Raw genomic sequence first — 25,362 nt, forward strand, 5'->3', positions numbered from 1 at the left:
TGTCTGCCATAGACGCCTCACCTTTTTGCAATTACTAACCGAAGTGGAAGGTTTTAATAATAGAGCTATTGGAAGAGACAGAACTGTGTTCCATAAGCACACTGGGCAAGTACAATATGGCTAGAACAGGTGTTAGCTTAATTTTCCTCATCTGTCTGTATCTGCTAGCAGGTCTGGTTACCTTTGCACACTCATTTGATGTGGTCATTCAGGGAAATCAGTGCAGATGGTGTGTCAATGTATGCACTTGCCAAAGATTTTTTACAACTTGAAGCAGCTATCTCCAGCCAGTTTGAAAGCTCGGTGTAGATTAAAACTAGAGTTAAATTAACACTATTCATGAGCGTAGCCTCGGCACATGAGTAGGTAAAACACAGCTTAATCCAGAAGTGAAAAAAAAAAAACAACAACAAAGAAACACGGAGTCTAAGGGGCGTCTCCTCAAATTTATACAGCTGTTGGGAACTTAGACATACCTGCTTGTATTATTTTTCATCTTATTCCCAGTCAATATATATTGTTTTCTAGCATATCTAGAACATTGCTTTGTACTAACTTTCTGGCCAATATTCTTAAAAAGCAATGAATATCTTCAGTACTATCCTAGTATTGAAAATATAAAAAATATTATTTCATATTTATTTATATAGTAAGTATGATTTGTGCTAAAAAAGCGGCATAACGTGCTAAACTTAAAGGAAAAAACTCATGAAAAGCAGAACAGATAAGTACAGGATTTTTTATTTCTATTTCATTTGGAACTCTGATCTGCTGTATTTTATATTTTGCAAAATATTTGCCACCATTTTATACAGGGGCTGGCAGTATGATCATTTTCCACTAGAATTTTGTAATGACCAGGAAAGCAGTTGGATTCTTGTTTTATTTTGTTTTTTTTTTTTACATTCTGCTACTCCAGCTGTTTGCAATATATGCTGATGCAGCTGCACTGCAAGACTAATGGGAGCAAACCAGTTCCCACTGAAGCAATGGAAGACTGACAGAACTTGTGAGAATATGATAATTATTTTCCCCACCAAAACTGTTATTGAAACATGTTTTGCTGATTTTTATTTTTTTTTAGTTTGTTTTGTTACAGCTACCTCAAAGATTATAGTTTTCCATTAAACTGTTTTAAATATTTGGAGGAATTTCTACTTTCCCTGCCCTCAGCTAATACTGAATCATGCTCTTCTAATCCATTGTACACATTGTTTTTTTGTTTGAGTATGGTGATGAATTTTTTTCTATTCAGCAATAATATTCATAAATCTAAACTGATGTACACAACAGTCAATAAAGAACACTCACCTACTGTCAGTTGTCCAGTTAACTGTCCCATGTGATTTCTTGCATTCACTGTTACATTTCTGTCAGACTGTAAGACCAGTGGGCTATCCTGGGAAACATGTATAAGACAATAAATGAGAGAACAAAAAATTGAGGTAGAATTAAGTTAGAGCTAAATATAAACATGCATGCTGAGAGGGGAGTTCTGTCAAACATAATAGCCTCTTTAATGATTTCACAAAGTATTTTACAAGTCAAATTTTTATGTAAAAGAATAACAAGATTGCTGTCTTGAGCTTAAAATCTTTGTGCATAGAATCCCTGCTTTAGAAATCAGAGCTGAACTTAATTTATACAAAATACATTTTGTTTCCTCAGGATATTACAAAGTTACAAATTCAAAAACTTTAATACAAACCTGGTTAGCCTTTTCCACATATTGCTAACATACACTTTTCTAACTACTTAATCAACACTATACTACGTTATTCTATTAACCTGCATGACCTACAGTGTTAGGATTGCACTTACTAAAACCTTACAAAGACAGCCATGCATTTCTTTGAAGGTAAGAGGTATTATTCTCGAAAAAGCAAAGAAAGAGAGCACTGGGAGGTGAGGTCCTATAACAAACAACCCTGACCCACCCACCAGTAGTACCTGACAGGTGCTACTAGCGATTGTCCTAGGTTCATCAGTGATCAAACTGATGCAGAACAAAGCTAAGTATGGTATGACGTTAAGTACAGTCTTAACATTTTTGGAGTCAGTTTGCAGCATGACTACATTGCTATCAGCATCCTACTATATTTAAGCATTCCAGGAATGTTTACATATATATGCGTAAGCATATCCTGTGTTCACAGCCAGCTTAAGGAATCTGAGAAATGAAGACAGAACTGAATTCTCCTCCTGAAGAATGAGGAGCCAGATCCACCCGCCAGGGGAAGGACAGATGCAGGGGAAAAGGGAAGAGCTTCAACAGATAGCCATGAGAAACCCAGCCTAAAAAAAAAGAGCTTACTTATCATGCTGTCATTGGAAGGTGATGAGTACATGAGAAGCGGGAAAATTTGGTGGTTGCTGCTACTGCAGAGGCACTTTCCTCCATAGAATCACCTTATACCACACTGTACTTCCCCTGAAGCTTGCAGCGAGACCTTAGGTACATTAATGCTTCTGGCAACTAAGCATAGGTAAAACACCTGACAAAAACAGCTGGGAAAGTGCCTTAGCTAGGAATGACTAAGGGCCTGGTAAAAAAAAAAAATAATCTGAAAATCATTATATACTCATTCTTAGGTTCTTCCCTGGGCATCCTGCACTGAGCATATTAGGTTAGATAGGCTACTTTGTGTTTATATGTGAAGATATTGGTTCTTCCTGTTCGTGAAAGTTTTACAAGATAAGAAAGGAGTTAAGGAGCCATACATAAAGATTTATTTTTACCTGAATGATTCATTAGCTTTGCACTTAATTTTTCTACAGGTTAAAATTCACTCCTTTGAATCCAGGCCTTGCCTCTGCCAAAAACACTCTTCCCAGTTGTTTTCACTATGATTAACTTTAAATGACAATCAGTTCCCCGGGAAGTCTGAAATTATTCTGAGCTAATTTCTAAGAGTTCAGATGTGTTTCATCTCTTGCTGGACCATGCTATGACCTCTCTAACATCCTGTCAATTAGCTCTGCATCATGGAATCTGGCAGATGAGAATCACTTGTCCATCTTCCTATATAAGAAGCTGTAATTATCAGTGAGACACCACCGTGTTCAGTGTGACTGGTTTGAGCTAAACGTGATGCAATTAAGGGAGCTTCTGGCAACAAAAGCAGCTGCTAAGGACCTTTTTCTCAACACTTGATTTGATTTTCACTTGTCTTATGGTCCTTTGAAGATCATTAGTCCGTGCAACTGCTGCTCTGGGAAAGAAGGTTGTCCTGATAAGAGAGCTGTGTGGCCGAAATATGTTTTTAAGGAGCCCTTTTCCCTCTTGCTTAACCAGTATTCTGCTAAGAGTCTTCTCAGAATAATCTCACCCTTAGCAAGGGAGGGTACTTCTATGCCTATTTTTGCCAGCTCAGCTGTTTGGCAATTTACACTTCCAAGCACTATCCATGGTCTAACCTGAATGTTTCTTTCCTTTCACCTTAGGAAAATACTTAACAAGATTCTCAGGTTTCTTGTGCTCAGGCTCTAATTATAAATAAAAGCTTGGATATCAAATTCTCAGGTATGGGATAATGAAAAATTAGGTGAGCCAAGCCTTCTTTCTTCTCCTTTCTTTGTCTTATTTAAAGATAAAAAGAGGGATGAAGAAGTTAAGAACTTAAATCTATATTCCTTAGTTTCTGGATTTCAAATATAAAGTTGCACTCTTAAATTCTGGAAGAAAGAAAACCCAGGGGCAGAACTCTAACAATTTAAGCAGCCCAGCATTTTATCTACACTGTTTACCTGAAGTTCTATTTTCCACAGGAAGTGCCTAAGGACAGGTTCAAGATATTCAAAGGTAGTCTGCTCAGAGGAGCTAGTAACTCAGAGGATATTTAGCTAGAATTAAAGATCTGTAAGATGAGTATAAAACTGAGATAAACATCAGTCATATGGACACAAATATACCTGTGGTATAAAAACATTGGATAATTTTCTCTCTGGATCACCAGATCTGCTACTCTTTCTGATGTAAACTTCATCATGCAATTTAATAGACTTGATAATCCACAAAGTATTTGATATAACAATGTCAGAAGGGAGATAGAAGTGTGTTATCACACTGTTTTTCTGGAAAAAGGGGGGATTATTAAGCTCTTCAAATACTGTAAGTATTTGTAAATAAGTAACATTTGTTCTGAAGTCAGACAAGCCTAGGAACAAGCATGTTTATTTTCTTGATATAATTTTCTAGGCTGACATCACCCAATAGCTGATAAAGTATGAAAAAAACCCAGCTAGTACTAAGTACCACTCTGTTCCAGCTGAAACCAGGACAATTAATTAGGATAATTTCTGTATATATACTTAACAAAAAAGGCTTTAGGTTATACCTGACAAAAAGCCACACCTTAAAAAATGGGCAAAGTTCTCTTACTGCTGTTGCTGGCATTATACAGCTGTATATCAGATCTTCCATTTAGAGATGAGCATAAAGACCATTTTCCCATTACACATAATAAAGTAATGTAGTGCTGTTTTTCCTTTACATGTAATAAGATAATGTGGTGCTATAAAATGAGTTCCATGTATTTCTGTAGCTCAGCATTATCAGTATCAGGAACAGACATGCTTCATATTTAGAACATAATTGTATACATGCAGTGTTAGCATTAGCATGAGCAACTCCAAGGAACACCCCTGAAGAGGTTCTTCATCACCTATTATCAGTTCTTGACACAGAGTTAACTTGAATGCATGAGAAAATGAACTAAAAAGGCAGATCTATCTTGCCCATCCCACCTTTCTACCTCTGGAAAATGCCATCCCATTCTTGTGGCCCCAGTCCTGTGAGCTCAAAAGCAGTTCTTGCTGCCTAAACTTGCGGCATGGGACACTTGAACAGAGAGTTTCCTGAAGTACTGAAAACTTAGACCACTTTCAGATTATTATTTGGTCTTGGAGCAAAGTAGTCCCTAAAATCCAACTGTAACTGGAAAGCTGACTTTTTTCCTCCCCCTCTCTCTTATGGTAATTCAGATATTGCTCCTGTTTCCTCATTTGCATTAGCATACACACAACCATGGCTTCTTTCCCACTCTTTGTAAATCTGACTTGAACCGCAAGAATGTGTGATGAATTAAGCACAGCAGTTAGTCTGCTATATAAATTTGCTCTAAAATTACCTGTATTTGTTAAGCATTTTCAGGAATAGTTTAATGTCTACTGCAGAGCCAGTGAAAAATGTGGAACAAGTCATATTGTTTATGTGAAGACTTCGTGAGTATTCTTCACACACACCAATGGCAGCTAGCTCCTTAGCGGACAGCTTCTTTTCTCAGCTATATTGTCCGTTTACAGGACAATGCAAATCTTGCTTTGTAAACACATGTAAAAACCCCAAAAGAACAAAGAATTTCAGATAGTGAAATTATATTAGTTTGTTTTTGTTTTTTTTTCTGGAAATGATTTCTGAACTCATCTTAATAGGGAACATTCTTCAGCTGTGCAAAATAAAATTCTGAACAATGGCTTGAAAAGGTCTATTTTTTAAAAATCTAAAACTTTTAAAAGAACTCATCTGTGGCAAAAGACTTTATTTGAGGGACGCTACTTTCTGTGTTTTTTCCCCATCCTTAATGAGTCATATGTAACAGAGTAAGAAGTTTTCACTTCAAATATCATTTCTCCTAATTTAAATTCTGTACTGAATTATAATTCTTTATATCTGATGCATGACACCTTGACACAGAAATATCTTTGATGTTATTAATTTGTTAATTATTTCTTAAAAAACAGAGGTGATTTTATATGAAGCATAGCAGACTATATATACACACCTTCTCATTAACAGACCACTTGAACTTTCTATTCCTGCATTGCTATCCAAATGTGGTCTTCAGAAAAGAGGTAGTAAAATATTTATGATACCATTTCAAATATTATACTGTATATAACAAAAATCAACATAGTAAGAACATTCTTTCTTACAAGCACATAGAGCTTTTAATAATAACAAAATGCTAGCAACTAAAGTATTATAAAGGGATACTCTTAGGGCCATGAGGGCATCATCAGCCCTTACTGGCCCTGCCCAACCTCCCTGGCACTTCCCCCACCACTGGAGAAGGGGCATTTCAGTCCAGCTCCACTTGAACCCCTCCTGGCAGGGTGGTTTTGGTTGACCTCTTCTTACCCCTTAGGGATCAGCCAGCCCTTGCTGCTCCCTGACAGATATGAGGACCTAAAATGCTAGCAGAAGCTCATGAAACTCTATGAGATGACTCATGTTGCAAGCCCCAAAATATTACAACTTCAGGATTTTCAGTAGCGTATTAAAGATAAAGCAGATGAACATGATGATACTATAGTATGTTTAGACCTTATAGCAGCCTTCCAGTATCTGAAGGGGGCCTATAAAGATTCTGGACAGGGACTATTCATTAGGGACTGCAGTGGTAGGACAAAGGGGTAATGGGTTACGACTTAAACAGGGGAAGTTTAGATTGGACATAAGGAAGAAGCTCTTTACTGTAAGGGTGGTGAGGCAGTGGAATGGGTTGCCCAAGGAAGCTGGGAATGCTCCATCCCTGGCAGTGTTCAAGGCCAAGTTGGACAGAGCCTTGGGTGACATGGTTATTGTGAGGTGTCCCTGCCCATGGCAGGGGGGTTGGAACTAGATGATCTTAAGGTCCCTTCCAACCCTAACTATTCTATGATTCTATAGTCACGTCGTATCTGAAACAGGTTTGCAGCTGGGATTCATGAAAGGAAAAATAAACCAAAGAATTTCAGAGATATTTTCAAAAAGCGTTCTTGAATGTGAATACAGTTATAAATACAATGGATTTTTTTTTTTTAAAAAAAAAAGGCCGTGGATTTTTTGCTTTTAGGGTTTTGGTTTTAGGGTTTTGTTTTTTTCTGAGTAAGGATCACAGTGCAGTACTAATGATCAATTTTATTTTTAGAATTAGATGAGCACCTTACTGTAAGCATATAAAATACCAATAAATTGCTTTATAAAGTAATTTGACTATAAAATATTCTGCATGAGCAATCATAGCAAAACTCTAATTTTTTATAGATGGTTCAATTATTTTTAACATGTTTTGGACAAATTTTGTGATTTTTTTTTGTACACTACTTAAACAGGCAATCCCAGCTAATTAGCTCAATTTTGAACAGTCTTTCCAAAATTCACCCTTTAAATTAGAAAGCGCTTAAATGGAGCAAATTCATTCCAGTTAGTTTGATACAACATTAGCTTACTCTAGGTAAGATGGTACATTGTAAAATTAAATATAATCTCAGACTCAGAACACAGTTAATTATGATACTACCGCACACTTCGACACTCTTACAAATAGTAGCAATATGTACACCATAGTTTATAGTGAAAGCACTAGATCTTATGATTCCTGTGCACAACACATCAGGTTTCTGGACCTCTACAAAGTGTCAAATAGATGTAAAAAAAAAAAAAAAAATACAATAGGTAGGGAGTATGGGCAACTAGTATAGTTATGGCAGAACATCTCCTTACAGGGATCTTTTGACAAACTAGTGACTCAGAATGACCATGTATTTCCAAAGCTCCAGGGACTAAAAACCCTCACATCCATAAGGCTGGCAGTCTCAGAGCCAAACTTTCTATCATTAACTTTATAATTAGCACTAAATAAACATGATGGAACTTGATTTGTAAAAAACAGACCTTCAAATGCCAACAGTTGATGAGTACTTAAAAAGACTGAACTCTCTGTTAAAACTGTCGGAAGCTTGTAAGAGCTTGGGACTGTCAAATACAAATTAAAGAAAAATATTCTTCATCAGAATATTCCCAAAATACTATTTCCAAGAGTACTTCCATTTCTAAGAATCTTCCCAAGGTGTCAGGACAGTAGGGTCCTCAACATAGGGATACTTCATACAGGGAGAAGTGAATAATTTATAGTTGAAGTTATTCCTGGACAATTCCAAGATGAGAAGATTTAATATACATAGAAATCCAATTAAATTTGATACTTTACCTATTTTCCATATTCCTGCATTCCCAAAATATATTTTAATTTAGTGTTCTTTGCTCTTGACAAATTGTCCTTTCTAACCTGAGAGTCACAACTGAATTGCATTTAGAATCAGGAAGCTGACTGCAAAATCACAATAAACTTTGGACTTCCGCTTCAAGGAAACATTCCAGGTATCTTAAAGTTTGACCAATATTATTGAAAATCAGTATTTTTTTTCACACCAGTTTTACATATTATGGAGGTTTGGAAAAGTAGTCAAGTCAATGCATTTCATTTGTCCATGGCAAGACTGATTTATAGGTAACGTAATTTACATATAATATTCTGTGATAATTATCATCAATGCAAAAAAAATAGTCAACATTTTTACATAACACTAGTAAAATGAGTAGCAGGTTTGACTTAATGTTAAAATTGATTTGGTGAAAATAACATAAATATTGATGTAGAGCCATATTTTCAGTGAGTTACAAACTATTTTTCCAAATCAAGAAGGGAAATATATCTCACTTAATTGACTCACATAAGAAATGAAAAACTTTGGAATACAGGTAAACAAAGCACAAGCAAATAGTTTGAAAAAGAATAAAAATACACTCTAGCTGATCCTGAAAGAAATATTGTACTTGTGGGTATAGATGAGGTTTCAAGAAACATACTTTTTAGATATTTCTTTTTCATCAAAGGATGGTATCCCAGTTCTCAATCTATGCTCTGTTTCCATGTCATGCTAAAGGCAATCACAGGTATCATCCAGGTTCATGACAGCAAATCTGAACCCAAACACGGTTATACCTACCAAAGGTGTAGCCAACGAGACTCAAACAGCACTCTCAAGAGCCACATGAATAGGTAAAGCTGCACAAGGATCATGGCTATAACCTCCAGATAGAAATAACGTCTTCGTTTTACTTCCTTGTATAACGCACCATGAAATTTTTATTAAGGCAGAATTCAGTCATGCATAGAAACACTCAGTGATAAAGCAAAAGTAGATCTTTAAATAACAGAAAAAAGATGTGACTTTTGTGGATTTAATTTAAGCATCAAACAATTTTTTAAATGGACTTAGATATAAACATCCCAACTAAAAATTAAACAACAGTACAAATGTACTTGCAGGAAGCTTGTTAAACACTCAAAGCTCACTCCTTAGTCATTAAGCTTGTGACACAGCAAGTAAAATTGTCTTATTACTGAGCTGAAAAGCCCCCAGAAAAATTTAATTAGGACAAATGTAGAAAATGTAGCTATCTCAGTTTCTACAATGTTGATATTTCTTGATAAGCCTTCCTTCAAGAAGATCCTAATTACCTTGGCAATGCTTTCTGCATTACTAGTTCTCTCTTGCTGTTCCTGTATTAAATAATCAGAAGCACACATAAGCTCAAATGAACTCTGAAACACCCTACCAAAAAGAAGGGTTATTATTATTGTTATTTTACTGAGCCTTCCCCTGCATGCACCCGTTCCTTATTATATCAATTTCAGGCTTCACTATTGCACTTGCTTGATGCAAGCACTATTAACTCCATGGATGTTTAGCATGAGGTATAATGAGGCTTTGATCAAGGCATCAAAAGGAATCAGAAATAGAATGGCAATTACAGGAATTACAGATAATCCACTGATTATGAAGAGTACACTTTAAATTTTCATAAAAGATCTTGATCATGATAGCCCAGGGCTGAGGACTTCAACACTTATCGCAAAAGTCTCAGCATGTATTTTATCAGCTGCTAAGCACAGGCATTCAGTCTAAAATGTCTTTGCAGCATTCCTTTCATGCAAGTAACATTTGTGCTGCTACTGAGAAAATTTACTTTTGGCTATATAGCTAGCAAAGTCAAGTAACTTTCCATGTACTCTGGCTTTAAGAGAGAAGGAGAAGCTAATTTTTACCTCTTCTAATTATGGAAGCATGAGTTACACTTTTCCATATTCTGCGCAGTCAGTCCTAGTCTTCTTTTCAGGACCCAAAATATTTCTCTCATAAGAAAGGATCAGTCTCATTGTTTCTTGTACTTTTCTCTTCCTAGTCATTACACTTGCCTAGGTGATATTGCACCTGTAAATCTCTTCTTCCTCCATCTCTCTCTGTTACACACAATTCCTGATTCTATTACAAGGGCTGTTCTGAATTTTTCCAAGGGAAACAACATCTGCTGGTAACTATTCTTCCTACTTGAAGGAGGAGAGTGTGGTTATCTTACACTGTGAAACAACAAAATTGCCTATTAACAAAGGCCGCTCACATAACAGGGAATTAAGATGCCTTATACTTATTTGGCTGGTAATTTCCTCAGTTTTTGAATAGGTATATGAACAGCTAATAAGTAAGACAGAATAGCCTTGCTTTCCAGTTCTTCAGGCAGAACCACCACAAGATCTTAATCTGAATTATTATATTTTTAATAAAGTATATACCTTTTATCACCATAAATTATGAAAAATCAATAAAACCTCTTACATTATTCTGAACAAAACAGGTAGAAGAGAGTATTTCAAGACTAAAAACACAAACATCCCCTACACATCACACATTCATCTTGAATTCCAACAGCCAGAAAGTGACCTTTAAATGCTATCACCTCAGATTTTGCTGTTGTATATTCTTTAACCTTGCAAAATATTTAATAAGGAGCTTTGCCATTAGTATGACACAAACTTGGCCAATATCTGAGTTCAGAATTTGTTCCATGTTCCTCTAAAATTTGTCATCTCTAGAAAGGAGGTATTCATCCCCACGTTCATTGTAGGACTTTGTGGTTCAATAAACTGCCTTTTTGTTGGAAAATTTGCTTGGAGACTTGCCAGTCACAAACTAAAACAAGCCAACAGATCTGTTGTGAAGGTCAGAATTAAGGAAATAAAAGTCTGTACATTTGATTATGGTTCAGGGAAAGAGACAGCACATGACCCTTCAGGGAAGCATATTATTTTCCAGTAGGAACAGCACTAGTGTCAACTTTGCAGTTGTAGATAATTGTCACCCTTTAATATCACAGATCTTTCCAAAGGACCTAATTAACAATTTTTCTTTCTTTTCTACTCTCTAGCTATTCAGAATTTATTTCTGTTTCAGTAACTGGCTAACTGTTCCATGACAAATACTCTTCCACCGCAGATATTAAAATATTGAAGAAAACTTTCCTCAACTGACAGAGACTACAACAAATACAGTTCCGTGACTTTGCAGTTTTTCACAGATGACATTTAGATTAAAACAGCATGAGAAATGCCATGGACCTGGATCACTTGTGCAATCTGCAGAATTAATCAGTTAAATTCTAAAGACTAATTTCTTTTAAAATCAAGATCATAGACAACTATGGAATATTAAAAATGGATTCATTTCCTTAGCAACAATGTTCAACTGCCAAAAAGATCTCATTCAGGCTTTCATTAGGGTTTCAGTACTTCTACTTCTTATACTTCTGCATAAAAAATTGCACAAGAAATACCTACAATTTTTTTTTTTCATAACAGCTGCTTTAATATGTGGTTTATGCTGTGTTCCTGACAACTAGTCATGCTCTCCTAAACATAAAGAGATGACCAAACAGTTCCAGGTAATTTTATTGGAATACTACAGAAATTGTCAGTACAATTATATTCAATTTTCCATTATGATCTTATTAATATTCTCCTAAAACATTAATGAAATCTCTGTAAAATATTTCCAATGCACCTTAGTTGTTTGCAGTGAAACATTAGACTTTAATGTGGGGCTTTTTTCCCCCACATTCACCCTAGAGGACAGTGAAAAAAAAGCTGGCTTGTTTTGAGGTCTGGATTTTGAGCAAAGTTAATTAACAAAATTTAGACTTGATTCGTGCTTCTCAGAGAACGCTTACTCTAAAAGATAAAGCCTTTGTTTAGAACTGTCAAAGCAATTGAGTATATGAAAATTATGCCAAAGTTGTCCAAATGCACACTAAAATCTGTATATGCAACATTATAATAAATATAATATTTAACAGTGGACTTTTTCACAAAGTTTTTCAGGGCACTAAAATAACTTCTTTCTTCCTTGAATCTTGTCAACTCTTTCAGGATTCTGGAGCTTTATACTCATTAAAAACTGGTGTGACTTTAAACATTTTATCCTTAATCCTACAGTTAAAATAAAATCAAGAAAATTTGTCATGAGAAATCAGCTGATATTGAACTAAGCAACACTATTGTTCAGTGTATTGATTCACATTTTAATAAATACTAGAATTAATAAAGTTTCTACGCTCAGTATTGTAATTAAATCAATGTATCTTCCCATATGTTTCTAAAAGACAATGATAATTTACTCGTTTGTCATATATTCAGTTTTAATTTTGTTAAGCTGCTTTTAACACTAAACAAAAAACAAATATATCAGCTGATCTACATTCTCAGACCTAATTAGACCAAATCTCCTCAGACAACATCTTTCCTCTTAGTAACAGTCTTTCACAGAATATTTGGTGTAGGGAAGTGGCTCAGTGACTTTTTAACAGAGAATACTGCTGGGAATGACAAGCCTGAAGAATTTTAAAGACAAAATATAATAAAACAAAGGTGTTATAGAGATAACAATAATGATTGAAGTAGTTCTTAGAAGCTTAAACGTAATTTTAAACATAAAAAAAATACTGAAAATGTGTCAGAGGGTTGGTTTGTATGTTTGTTTGTTTGTTTGCTTGGTTTTTATTCAGCTGCAGAACTTGGAATTGAAAAAAAACCATACACTGAATAACTCTGCACTGTTTTCAATGATGTAAGACTACATTTTCAGCTTCTCCAAGCCAAGATAACAACAACAAAAGGAATATTTAGTTATCTTTCCTCAGGATGCAGTTTTGCATTATCTTTTCCTTCTCTGCAAAGAAAAAGCTTAAACTGGTTTCACCTCGAACCTACACCCCATCACTCAAATTCTTTGGCTTACCAAAGAAAAAAAAATAATACAAAAAATAGAGTTTATTTTCTATTATTGAATAATTTCATTGTTGTCTAAAACACAGCTTGACTAAACCCACTGAACATATAGAAGTGAGGGAAGTCCTGCACTACAGGGTAAGGATACCAACTAGGAATAGCAAAGGACAGAGACTTTTTAAGCTATGTCTGAAAACAGAGAAATACTTCTCTGCCAAAGAATCTAACATAAAAACACACTGTAAGTCTTCCAATATTTACATCTTTTCCATCCAAGTGATGTATGGCAAAGTGGGAGAAACTAGATCAGAACCTTTCTTTGTTCAGAATGTGACTGTGCATTTATTATTCATTGATTTAAACCAACTTCGGATAGCAAGTATTCAAAGTAGCAGAGACCGGCAAGAACTGATTAAAACGTTTCCTTTCAGGTAACAATATACAACATTAATTTAAGACACTGATAATTCTGTGGCTTTATATCAGAGTGAAATCTATAGTTAAGTCCTTACAGACCCTATAAAATACAATTTTGTGCAAGTATAAATTTTAACTAGTGAACTGCAAAGACTTTTGGGCTGTCTAAACTGCAACACAATCTTTGAAAGGCAAACTGTCCCATCACTCAAACTCAGTCTTGAGTCTTGTTGGACTCAAATATGTTTGTAACTGCCTCTTAATTGGTAACTGTTTGCGTGATAATTCCTCCCCTAAAGAGCACACTTCTTTTATTTTTACTTTATCCATTTTGCTATGGGGATTATGCAGATGATTAACACCCAGGGTACAGGAGATTGCCAGGCAATAAAGTGGAAAGCCATTTAAAGTCAAGTTTCTAGTAACTGATTCTAACTTTACAGTTCAATATTCTTTCATGTAAAAAAATTTACAAAACATCTATTTGGAACAACTCTTTTGATACGTTTTGCCATGTTTGCAATGTTTAACTCTTTAAAGAGAATCCTAGCTGACACAAGTATAGTATTTCTCTTTTTTTCTTTTAATCATCTTTGCTGTTGTGCTGTGTCAGTACCATGGGGATAGGGAAGGAAGGATAAGTGTATTATTTCGAGAACACAAGAACACATTATCTTCTTAAATGTCAACCTAAAACCAAATTTCAGTTAATTTTAGCTGCATTTCTGCTAGCCTATAACCTTTACATAAGAAAATCTGAATTGTTCCATTTAATTCTCTGAAAATGTTATATTTATATTATATTTTGAATTTATTAATCTCTTACCCAGGGTGATAACATTCTAAGTGAGTAACAGAAGATATCATTCTATATATAGATGATAAATATAATGGATGGATCACCTTGCATCAGGATACCTTTGAATGAAAACACACATAATCATGCATACATCTTGAAAATTATTTTGTTTCCTCTGGCAGTCTGGCAATAAATCTACTCCAATATGACAGCTATACATTGAAAAAAATATGTTCCCTTCCTATCTTTTACTCATGACTTCAGTAACTGTTCAAACAATTATGAAAAACAATGCTTTCACCTATCTATAATCAAAACAAATAATAATACTACTAAAAAAAAGTAGAACTATGCATCAGACATAGGAAAACCACACCAGAATTAGCTTTGCTTCATCTTGCTAATATTAGCTAGTGGATTTTCTTTTTTTCAACCAATACAATTAAAAAAAAGCCATAACAAAACACAATTTCATTTCCCAATATCCTGTGCTTGAATTTGATGTTATTTGTTTCCTGCATGGTCATCAGTGAATAGTCCTACATCAGCCAAAGGCTGTGAATGCTAGTCATCTATCAGCATCTCTTTTGAGGGTCTATCAAAAAACTATTTTAGCAGCGTTCTCTTTCTAGGTCAGCACTTCTTAAGTGTCAAATATTCTGAGGGAAAAAGAAGAATTCTAGCTGGGAGCAGTTCTACCCTGAGTAAGCATTCATGTAGCTTCTTGTGAAAAAAGCTCCGACAAATATTTTAAGGGAGAATGCAAAAAGAAAGGGAAGACATAACCATAACCCACATTATCATCCATATTATCCATATTTTCACATTTCAGAAATTATACAAAATGCATTGTAGCAGTAGAAGTACAAGAACACTAGTCAAAGTTTATACTGAGGGAAATGAAGATTGTCAAAACCTATGTGATATGAGATAGAGTTCCATACTAATTTCATTTTGACACAAGATCAAGAAGGAGGTATTCAATTTCATTATCTTTGTTTCTTTTTATATGCTATATTGATAAAAGATAATTAATATCTCCTTACAAAGCCAGGAAAGTTGTATTTTCAAAACATCATCATCATCCTGTCGACAAAAGGTTCCCCAAATAGAATATTCCCAGCAGTAAAAAAAAAAAAAAAAAAAGAAATTAAATGGTCTCCCACATAAGTATCTCCAGAAGTATCTCCAGTTGCTTTGATATGATGCTCCTTTTAAATGCCCTAGCTAATTTCTGAACAAACAGTCAGGGATAGAGTTACACCTTTTAATCTTGCCATGTGTCAGCACCCTTTAGAAGTACAAAACCTTAACCTTTTGATGTCATGTGTATAGAATAAGGCAGCTGATTTACGTGGCAGGCCTCATAAACCCTGGCTCCTTTCCAAGGAATCATTAAAAGCTGCCACGTCTTCCCTGGCCTGGGCGTCTGGATTTCCTGCTGCTGAAGGGTGAGCAAGGAGGGACAGATGCACTTAGTTCATCCGGCTTTTATGCCAATGTGAAGTCAAGAATGGAGAAGACCAAAATCGAAGACCTGTGGAACACTCCAAGTCCCACAATTCATTTCTTTATCACATTTTTCTCCTGACAAACTGAGCTTCAAGGTTGCACCACACATTTCAAGGGCAGGTTCACAATTTTGTTCCAGACTCCCAGGAAATTTCTTCCCACTTTGACTCTAAAGAAAGCATTTGATTTATGCAGCTTGGCACCTTTTGCACAGGGGTTCTAAAAAAAGGCTAAATGCATACAATACTCTCTCCATTTTTGCCCTATTAATCATTCTTCTGGGTGACTAAGCTACAATTGCCACTAGGTGGATGGAGATCTTTCTAAGAGATTTAATTGTCAAGATGAATTCTTCATGGTCATGGAAGTTTCCTTCTGCTTAGCAAAAAAACAATGCATTGTCTAAGGTGATTTTCACTAGTTCATTCAGCATTAAAATCAAAGTCCTCTACTGCCACCTCAGTATCAAGATTTAGGAAACGTTAGCATAAAGTAAGGGTAAAGAAGTGAAAAACCAAAGTCATGCTCCAGATGAAGTTCACTGCAAGTGAGACACAAATATATTTCCCAGGTTGTAACTAGCTGTAATTCCAAAGAATTCACTCCCGGTGTTGTCAGGATCTAACACAAACTTTATTAAATATTAATGCAAGAGGATTAAACTGAGATTATTTCCACAGGAGAAGAGGATTGAAATCTAAGCCATGTAGGCAGTTTACCTTCTGCACAACTGTCTTGTATCAGCTGTTTTAGCATTTGCTTTAACTTTGTAAGAAGATTCCATAAATGCCACAGTCTCCTTTTAAAGCTGTAGTAGCTCTGTCTTTTAAAGTCTTATATCTTTTTCTCAGTAATGTATTACATAATATGTCTACCAGCACTCTTTTGTTAATACAGATTTATTTTGAGTCATTAAAGTCTACCATATTACTGGTGATTCCTGATAACTGGAGGCTCCTCTAAAATTGTTAAGTCAGAGGACTGGTTGGATTTGGGGTAAAATTTCTTCAAGAATTGCAGCAGAATTAAAATACAATGGAACATTTCAAAGAATTTGAAAGTAAAATCAAGTTCTGCATAATGTCATGTATTTTGAGGAAATGTAAATAATTCATATAGTGGTGTTAATGACAATGAATTAATAAAGCTTAACCTAATATTAAATCTTAGATTGCTTGAATGAGAAGTCCAGCCACCAAGCAACAGATAACTAATAACTTAAGTCTTTTGTTCAGTTCCTTGACATAGGTTAGATCACAATATAATTTATCATCCCCAAAAGTGGAAGAAAAAGCATTGGGTTTGCTTTGCTGATGTTAGCAATACAGAAACACACATCAGTCTGTCAGTGGCTGACTGAAAAAAATCTCAGAATATTTCACTAACCAGAGGTTATTTTGATAAGTGTAACCAGCTAAGAACAACTGTAGAGATGACATAGGTTTCTTTATGCTGATTCCGGTAGAGCACTCTTGTGTGCATACAAGATATTTCTGATGGTCTCTGCTTACTACAAAATATCCTTTCAGTATCTGTATGTAGCAGTGATCTATCTGTACTATCTACCTGTGGAGACAGTGTTCTCACAGGAGAATGCATAATTAGTACATAAACTCTGAATAATCCTGAAAGATACAGCAAGGCCATGAGAGGCCCGAAGAAGCTTAAGCAAGCAAGATAAGAAGAAGCTGGAATTCACTGAGTTAATGAGAACTGTGGACTGTTGGCAAGCTTTCGAGGTCAAGTTCTCACACCTGTGCTTAACCAATTATATATTAGTCACTAAGGGTCTTCAAGACGTGTATCCAATCATAATATGCCAAATCACTGTAAGTGCATGTAAGAAATAGTATATAAGGAGTTAAGGCTTTGTAATAAATTTGGTAATCGCTTGATCACATTGATCGTCTCTGCATTGTCCGTGACTCCTGCGTCAACATCTACCCTTTACTGCTACCTAACATGAAGAATTATTTCTGATAGAAAACTCTAAATACAAAATAGGCGGTAGAGTCTGAATCTTCTGAACTTTCAGGAACAGAGTACAGCAGAACAGAAGAAAACAGAAGTATTTTTTTAAACAATTTTTTCCATTTTATCTCTATAGCATAAAAAACCCAAAGCCTACTGCTCTGCCACTTCTGACAATGAACTTGTCCAGCTGAGCTGAGTTTTGGATCTGTGTGGCTCCTCTTATGTACCAAAATCAGCAACAGTTTTTTTGAGAAAAATTGGAATTTTCAATACAAATATGTGTTTGACATCTTTTATTGACTGAAAACCTTAAATTACCTTAATTTTTTTCATTCAGAAGAAATTCAGAAAATTAAGAAACATAGCAGTATCATTTTTTAGTTTGTTATTGAGATTAAAAAAAAGAAACAGGTTTGCTTTAAATAAGCATAAATAAAAATCAGCGGGGAATACTGGTGTGGCATTAGAACTAATCTGTGAAACAGTGATTTGGGTGAGAAACTTGGATTCATACCTATTTTAAATGGTGAAACAGTTAAAACTGCAACCAAATATTAACTCAGTGAATAACTGACACTTTAGCAAATTAACAAATTACCATATATTTTAGCTCATTTAGAATTTTGGGGCATTCATTTTAGAATGTTCAGAGAACACATATTTGTGTTTATGACTACAGGCATCCTGCATTTAAGAAAAAGGACAGGGTGGACAAGACTGTAGATGCAGATGCATGGACTTGAAGGAAATTAAGACAAATCCCAGAGTTCCTGGCAACTTCTCCGATAGCTGTTTTCACCAGATCTACGCTGCCTTTAAGAATCATTCTAACAAGGACACATAAAGGTGTGCATCTATTCTGGCAGCGTTTCAAGCTCTTATGATTCCCATAGGTGGCACAGTGCCTAGGGACTGTTTGGACCTCTCTGAAGCAAGCTCTTCCATTTGTCCAGATGCTGACTAACCTAGGATACATGCAAAACATACTGGTCAAGTATAAGGAACTCTGCTTCTCTCCTGGATTACTAAAATTGTTTAAAATTATTTTCATTTTGCTAAGTGTCAGGGCTTGCAGAAATGCCTCCAAATTATTGAAATCATTTCACCACTCAGAAGTAGTAAAGAATCGTAACCAGACCAGTGTTCTAGAGCTGCCATTGCTCCAGCTGTTCTGTATACCCACTTGTACGTGGTTTTCAAAAGGCTAAACCAAAATTGTATGGCATAAAGACAATTCATATTTATTCTAATTGCCACAATTTAGTAGAAAAATACTTTGGCCAATAAATCACTTTCAAGCATTCTTTCTCAAGACAAAGCCAGGCTTTATCAGAGGGCCAGCTGTCAGGCATTGTTTGTTCATTAAAGTTGCAAACTTTGAATGTATAAAACCCAAATGTCACTGACAGTGTAAGAGTCTTTTAGAAGAGTAAGATGAGTTGATCTGTCTAACAAAGAAGATGCAAAATTAATACCGAAAGCTTCAATTCCTGATTCCTATCTGTTTTCACTTTCAAGAACTTGTTTCATTCTATACCTACTGAAATTAAATAATACATGTACTTCACATCTGCAACACACAGGATTGTCTAATTTGGGACTCAAAATTGATATTTTTACCTCATGAAATATCAGAAACAACAGATTGTGTGGCAATTCAATTTCTTTTATCAGCTAGAGAATGGAAGTAATTTTCTCTATAGCTTATCTGTTCAGAAATTTATTTTAAATATTGTTTCCTGATCCTCTTGCCACACTTCTGTAAAACCCCTAAACAAACTGTTACCTTCTGTTGCACTAATGAGCACATTGAATCCACACTGGCCGTCCCGCCATTTAATTTTCGAATCACTGAGCTTACGAGACATTATTGCCCAATATGTCAAAATAATTTCAAGGGACTTCAATGCTAATGTATCATACATACCATAATTTGAATGCTTCTTTGGCTTCTGTCTGGGTTATGCAATAAACATATAAATTGAAATGTTACAAATTCCTAATTTGTAAGCCACAGATATTTTTTTTTTAATCAGGTGTGAGACTGTTCTTGAGTAAAAAACAAAACAAAACCAAAACCAAAAAAACCCCACACCAAAACAAAAAAAAAAAACATAAAAAAAAATCCAACACCCAATGACAAAAAAAAAAAAAATTATCCATTTTCTTAATATTTCAGCCCCTGAAAAGTCTTCTTCATTTTTCATCTAGGGGTGTGCCTTTTTTAAGAGTTTTTTTGGACTTGCGCTTGGTGCTTAGATCTGTAATATGTAACTAGCTAAACATACTTTTTTCATTTGCTCCTAGCTTATTATTTGTAAGATCTCCTTTTAGGCCCAGATCTTCCCAAAACAATTTTGGCATTTATGATATCATTGCTGAATTGAATTTGCTCTACAGGGTGCTGAAGTTGAAACCAAAACTGCAGATTGCAGCTTCCCTTCCTTTTATCCTCAGTAAACATACTGCATTAATTTTAAATTGGTTTACTCTCATCTTCTAAGCACAATACATGGTACTGTTATAAAACTATCAAGTTCTATATAATCTGGAGACCAAAATTAAATGTTACGTAATGTAGTCTCCCTTTCTGTATGTCATGACAACAGCATGTACCACCAAGGACATCCAAAAAGACTGAATCTATGAGCCAAAAGCTATTAAGGAAGGAAAATAATTTCTCTCAGGAGTCTGAGACATGCCTGAGTCCAATGATATTTATTAAATTAATATCTTTCTTCTTTGGCAAGGAACAAAAAAGGTTAAATTGCTATATACATAGATTTTCAAATAAGAACAATTAACTAATCTGGCTCTCAGCATAATGTAGATCACACAGCCTTAAATCAGTAACTTGTATTTGTTTCTCTCCTGCATCCCTTAGGCAAGCCAACGTGCTCTTGCCCAAATTATGAAAATTAATTATATGTATTGAAATATAAAACAGGCCAAGATTTCCAAAAGAACTATTTTCAAATACAGGAAAACAAAATGTAAGCAGGGTCAAAACACATACTTCCTTATGAAGAGCAAACAAGCTATATGAATAGCAATATGTAACATTCTTGTACACCTTCAAGGATTTGTAAATTAGTGATATACTCTAAGAAGCTATAAGGTGAGAGAATCTATAGCTTTTAAGTTGAATATAACTACCACAAATAGTTTGATGGTAAAATTCTCAAATAAGAATCCTTGCATTTAAGAAGATTGCTGTATTCAAAAAAACGCATTAAGATCCCCAGATCAATTTTACAGTTCAAATTAATTCTTGTTGTAGGTTCAAGTTCCAATATACTAACTACAGGTACCACATACGCACATCATTTTCAGTTTCTTTAGGAAGAGAACACACTTCAGGAAATATAGAATGGCTGAAAGTACCAAAGCAATGCAGAGAAAAAAAAAACAATCTGTAACCTTTCCTGGCTTTTCAGTCTATACTTTCTAAGAACTTTAAAATAAGTGCAGCAGCTGATATTGCCTTAGCTTAAGGTTTAGTGTATGTATTAACATTTAAAGAACTACCAAGCACTAAGTATTACCATTATTATTATTCGATGAGTAGAAGGCATAGAGTCAATTTTACGGCTAAAGTGGTTGCCTTCCCTGTTATTCTAGTCTCCTGAATTGCATAAAGCCCTTCAATCTGTTAAATTACTCCATTATATATTACAGGTTTGCCAATTGCTACAAGGACAGGTTTTTTTCTGGTTGTTTTCCAAACAAGCCTGAATATTCTTTCAGGAAAACACATGGACAGATGGCCTTCTTCCCTGCTGAGGTTACATTAGAAATGTGCTTGGAGGAAAATTCTGTCACCATCTCTTGAGTCATATTTTTGCCTTATTTACTTTGAAATATTATCTAATGAGGTAAAGTTCATAAATACATTTTATATTAGGATTCAATGTAATCTTATTTGATAAAGAATATTCTACATTTCTGTAACTTTTTGCAGGAAAAAACAATGCAAGCAACAATCTACCAATGTAAAAACTTTAGGGGAACAGTAATTTATAAACATTTCTTTATCAATATTCTTTAATTTAGTTCACTTACAATAAACACCCCTGTCCCTCCCCCATCCCCTTACTTAAATGTTATTGAAGGACTGCAATCTCAAAACAGTTTTAGCAACCCCAAGCTGATGAAGGCAACTGGTAGTAGTCAGCATGGATTTATGAAGAAAAAATGACTGACCAGACTGACAGCCCTCTACAATGACATGAATAACTTAATATATGAAGACAGTGCAGCGGATGCTGTTTATCCTAAGGTTTTTGATCCTGTCTCCCATGACATCCTCATAGACAAACTGATGGCCTACATAAAATGACAATCAGGTGGACTAACAACTGTCTTCATCCAAAAAAGAGCTGTATCCAAAAAGTTGTGACCAGTGACATAAAGCCCAGCTAGATGTCAGTCCACCAGGGGCATACTGAGGTAAAACAATGTTTAATCCCTACATTAATAACCTGGACAATAATACAGAGTGCATACTCAGTAACTTTACGTATGACACAAAACTGGGAGCAGTGGTTGATACACCTAACAGTTGTGCTGCCATTTAGCAGGACCTCAGCAGGTAAAGAAGGTCAACAACATGAGCTGCTTTAGGAAGATCACTAGCAGGTCAAAGGATGGAACTTTCCTTCCTAGCTAGCTCTTGTGAGAATTATCTGGAGTGCTATGACCAGTTGTGGGCTCCCCAGTACAAGTCAGACATCAACATACTGGAGCAAGCCCAGCAAAGAGTGACAAAGACAATGAAGGAACTGCAGTATCTGTCATAAGAAAAGATGCTGAGAGAGCTGGAACTGTTGCCTGTATAAGTCACAGGACAGAGGATCTTAGCAATGTCTATAAACACCTGATAAGAAGGGGTAAGCAAACTGAGCCAGAGTCTTCTAGTAGTGCCAGTGACAGCAAAAGAGGCAACTGGTGCAAAACTGAGATAAAACAAATTCCATTTAGACACAAGGAAAAAAAAATATATATAGTCTGAGTTTGATCAAGAAAGACAATAGGCTTCCCAGAGAACTTCTAGAATCTCCATCCTTGGAAATATCCAAAACCTGACTGGACTAAATCCTGGAAAACCTGCTCTAGTTGTTTTGAACAAGGGAGTTGGACTAGATGACCACCAGAGGTGTCACTAAGAGAGAATCTGGTTCAAGACCATCTTAAGAACCTGAATGTGCACAAGTCCATGGGACCCGAAGAAATCCATCCACTGGTCCTGAAGGAGCAGGCAAATGAAGTTGCTAAGCCACTGTCCATCATGTTTGAAAAATCATGGCAGTCAGGCGAAGTTCCCAATGACTGGAAAAAGGGAAATATAACCCCCATTTTCAAGAAGGGGAAAAGGGATGATCCAGGGAATTACAGACCAGTCAGTCTCACCCATGCACTTGGCAAAATCTTGGGGCAGATTCTCCTGGAAGGCATGCTAAGGCACATGAAAAACAACAAGGTGCTTGGTGACAGCCAGCACGGCTTCACTAAGGGGAAATCCTGCTTAACCAGTCTGGTGGCCTTCTATGATGGGGCTACAGAAAAGACGGACAGGGGTAGAGCAGTTGACGTCATCTACCTGGGCTTGTGCAAAGCATTCAACACTGTCCCACACGACATCCTTGTCTCTAAATTGGAGAGACATCAATTTGATGGATGGCCAACTCACTGGATAAAGAACTGGCAGGATGGTGCACACAAAGAGTTGTGGTCAACGGCTCAATGTCTGGCTGGAGACCAGTAACGAGTGGTGTCCCTGCGGAATCGGTGTTGGGACCGGTCTTCTTCAATACCTTTGTTGGTGACATGGACAGTGGGATTGAGTGTGCCCTCAGCAAGTTTGCTGATGACACCAAGTCATCTGGTTTGGTTGATACACTGGAGGGAAAGAATGCCATCCAGAGGGACCTTGACACGCTTGTGAGGTGGGCAGATGCCAACCTCGTGAAGTTTAACCATGCCAAGTGCAAGGTCCTACACCTGGGTTGGAGCAATCCCAGGCACAGCTACAGGTTGGGCAGAGAAGAGATTCGGAGCAGCCCTGCGGGGAAGGACTTGGGGGTGTTGGTCGATCAGAAAACGACCATGAGCCAGCAGTGTGCACTCACAGCCCAGAAAGCCAACCGTATCCTGGGCTGCATCAAGAGGAGCGTGACCAGCAGGTCGAAGGAGGTGATCCTGCCTCTCTACTCTGCTCTCATGAGACATCATCTGGAGTATTGTGTGCAGTTCTGGTGTCCTCAACATAAAAGGACATGGAACTGTTGGAACAAGTCCAGAGGAAGGCCACAAGGATTATCAGGGGACTGGAGCACCTCCTGTATGAAGACAGGCTGAGAAAGTTGGGGCTGTTCAGCCTGGAGAAGAGAAAGCTGCATGGAGACCTCATAGCAGCCTTCCAGTATCTGAAGGGGGCCTACAAGGATGCTGGGGATGGACTCTTCATTAGAGACTGTAGTGAAAGGTAAAGCAGTAACGGGTTAAAACTTAAACAGTGAATGTTTAGTTTGGATATAAGGAAGAAATTCTTTACTTTAAGGGTGGTGAGGCACTGGAATGGGTTGCCCAGGGAAGTGGTGAATGCTCCATCCCTGGCAGTGTTCAAGGCCAGGCTGGACAGAGCCTTGGGTGCCATGGTTTAGTGTGAGGTGTCCCTGTCCATGGCAGAGGGGGTTGGAACTAGATGATCTTAAGGTCCTTTCCAACCTTAACTATTTTATGATTCTATGATTCTATGATTCTGTAGTGATTACACTATGAATGTAAAGAAGAGTGATAGTGTTGTCCCTTAGGTCCCCCCACATGACTCCCAATAAAGCTGACAGCATTTTCTTTTCTAAGAAATAAATTAATAAATACTATGATAAAAATCAGTCTGGATTAAGGTCAATTCATGTATGTGTTCAGGCATAAAAACCTGCCTTTATTTGAAACCCTCTATCTCACTTTGCTCTAGTAAGAAGCTCTTCAAAAACATATGTGACCTCCAGAGGGCAAATATTGAGATAAGTTTTCCTGCAGAACTTCATTAGAGACTCTCAGACAGTATTTACCAGTAGAAAAAAAACCAAGGATCAGACTGACATTTACAATAGCAAACAAAAAAACCCAGTCACGTTGTTCTTGAACTTGAAACACAGAAATGGGCAGTATCTTATTTACTCTAGTTACACACATATTTTACTAATAAAAGTGTAGGGTAAAAAAAACACTTTGACAAAACTTAACTCTCCTTTTGTGAAGAATACAATAGCCTGGTAAGTTAGAATTGTGTGTTATGTACAAGAGCACATTATTTATTAATACTAATGAATTAACTAATATTAAAAATAATGTTTCTTAATTATTAATTTGTTTAAATATTTCTGTATTAGTACCTTAATTTTGTATGTGGTTCTTCCTGAAGAATTCTAAATAGATATAGCTGCCAAAGACTCCTTTAAAATAACTGGCACTAATATCTTGGTATCAATAACAAATATTCAAAGTATATTCTCCATTCAAGAATAGGAAAACGATGAGGCTAATCTGAAGTGGAAATTAATTCTTCTTTGATTTTCAAACTTTGTCTCTTAGTTCCTTTCATTCTGCAGGCTGTGTGAAAATTTTCCAGTCTTGCTTGAAATCAGCTATGCTTTAGCTCAGCACACTGACTGACTTAGAAGATACATTACTACACTCACTAGATGTCACCAAGAAAGAGCAAAGGAACACTTCTGTGAACAGTCATCCAGTGGCATGGAAACTTACACA

General features: G+C 36.1%; 1 protein-coding gene across 3 annotated transcripts in view; it reads right to left on the reverse strand.

The window, feature by feature from the left end:
* SGCZ (sarcoglycan zeta) overlaps nt 1–25,362 on the reverse strand; it is a 438,735-nt gene that overhangs the window by 72,927 nt on the left and 340,446 nt on the right. For all 3 annotated transcript variants that reach the window (XM_057420312.1, XM_057420309.1, XM_057420310.1), the window contains exon 4: nt 1,312–1,399. In XM_057420312.1, coding sequence (XP_057276295.1) covers nt 1,312–1,399 — 88 coding nt within the window. The remainder of the gene's footprint in view (nt 1–1,311; nt 1,400–25,362) is intronic.

This window comes from Pezoporus wallicus, unplaced genomic scaffold (assembly GCF_028554395.1).
Source record: "Pezoporus wallicus isolate ANWC-B61680 ecotype Strahan unplaced genomic scaffold, APGP_CSIRO_Pwel_v1 contig_5552, whole genome shotgun sequence".
In the NCBI taxonomy this organism is placed as follows: domain Eukaryota; kingdom Metazoa; phylum Chordata; class Aves; order Psittaciformes; family Psittacidae; genus Pezoporus; species Pezoporus wallicus.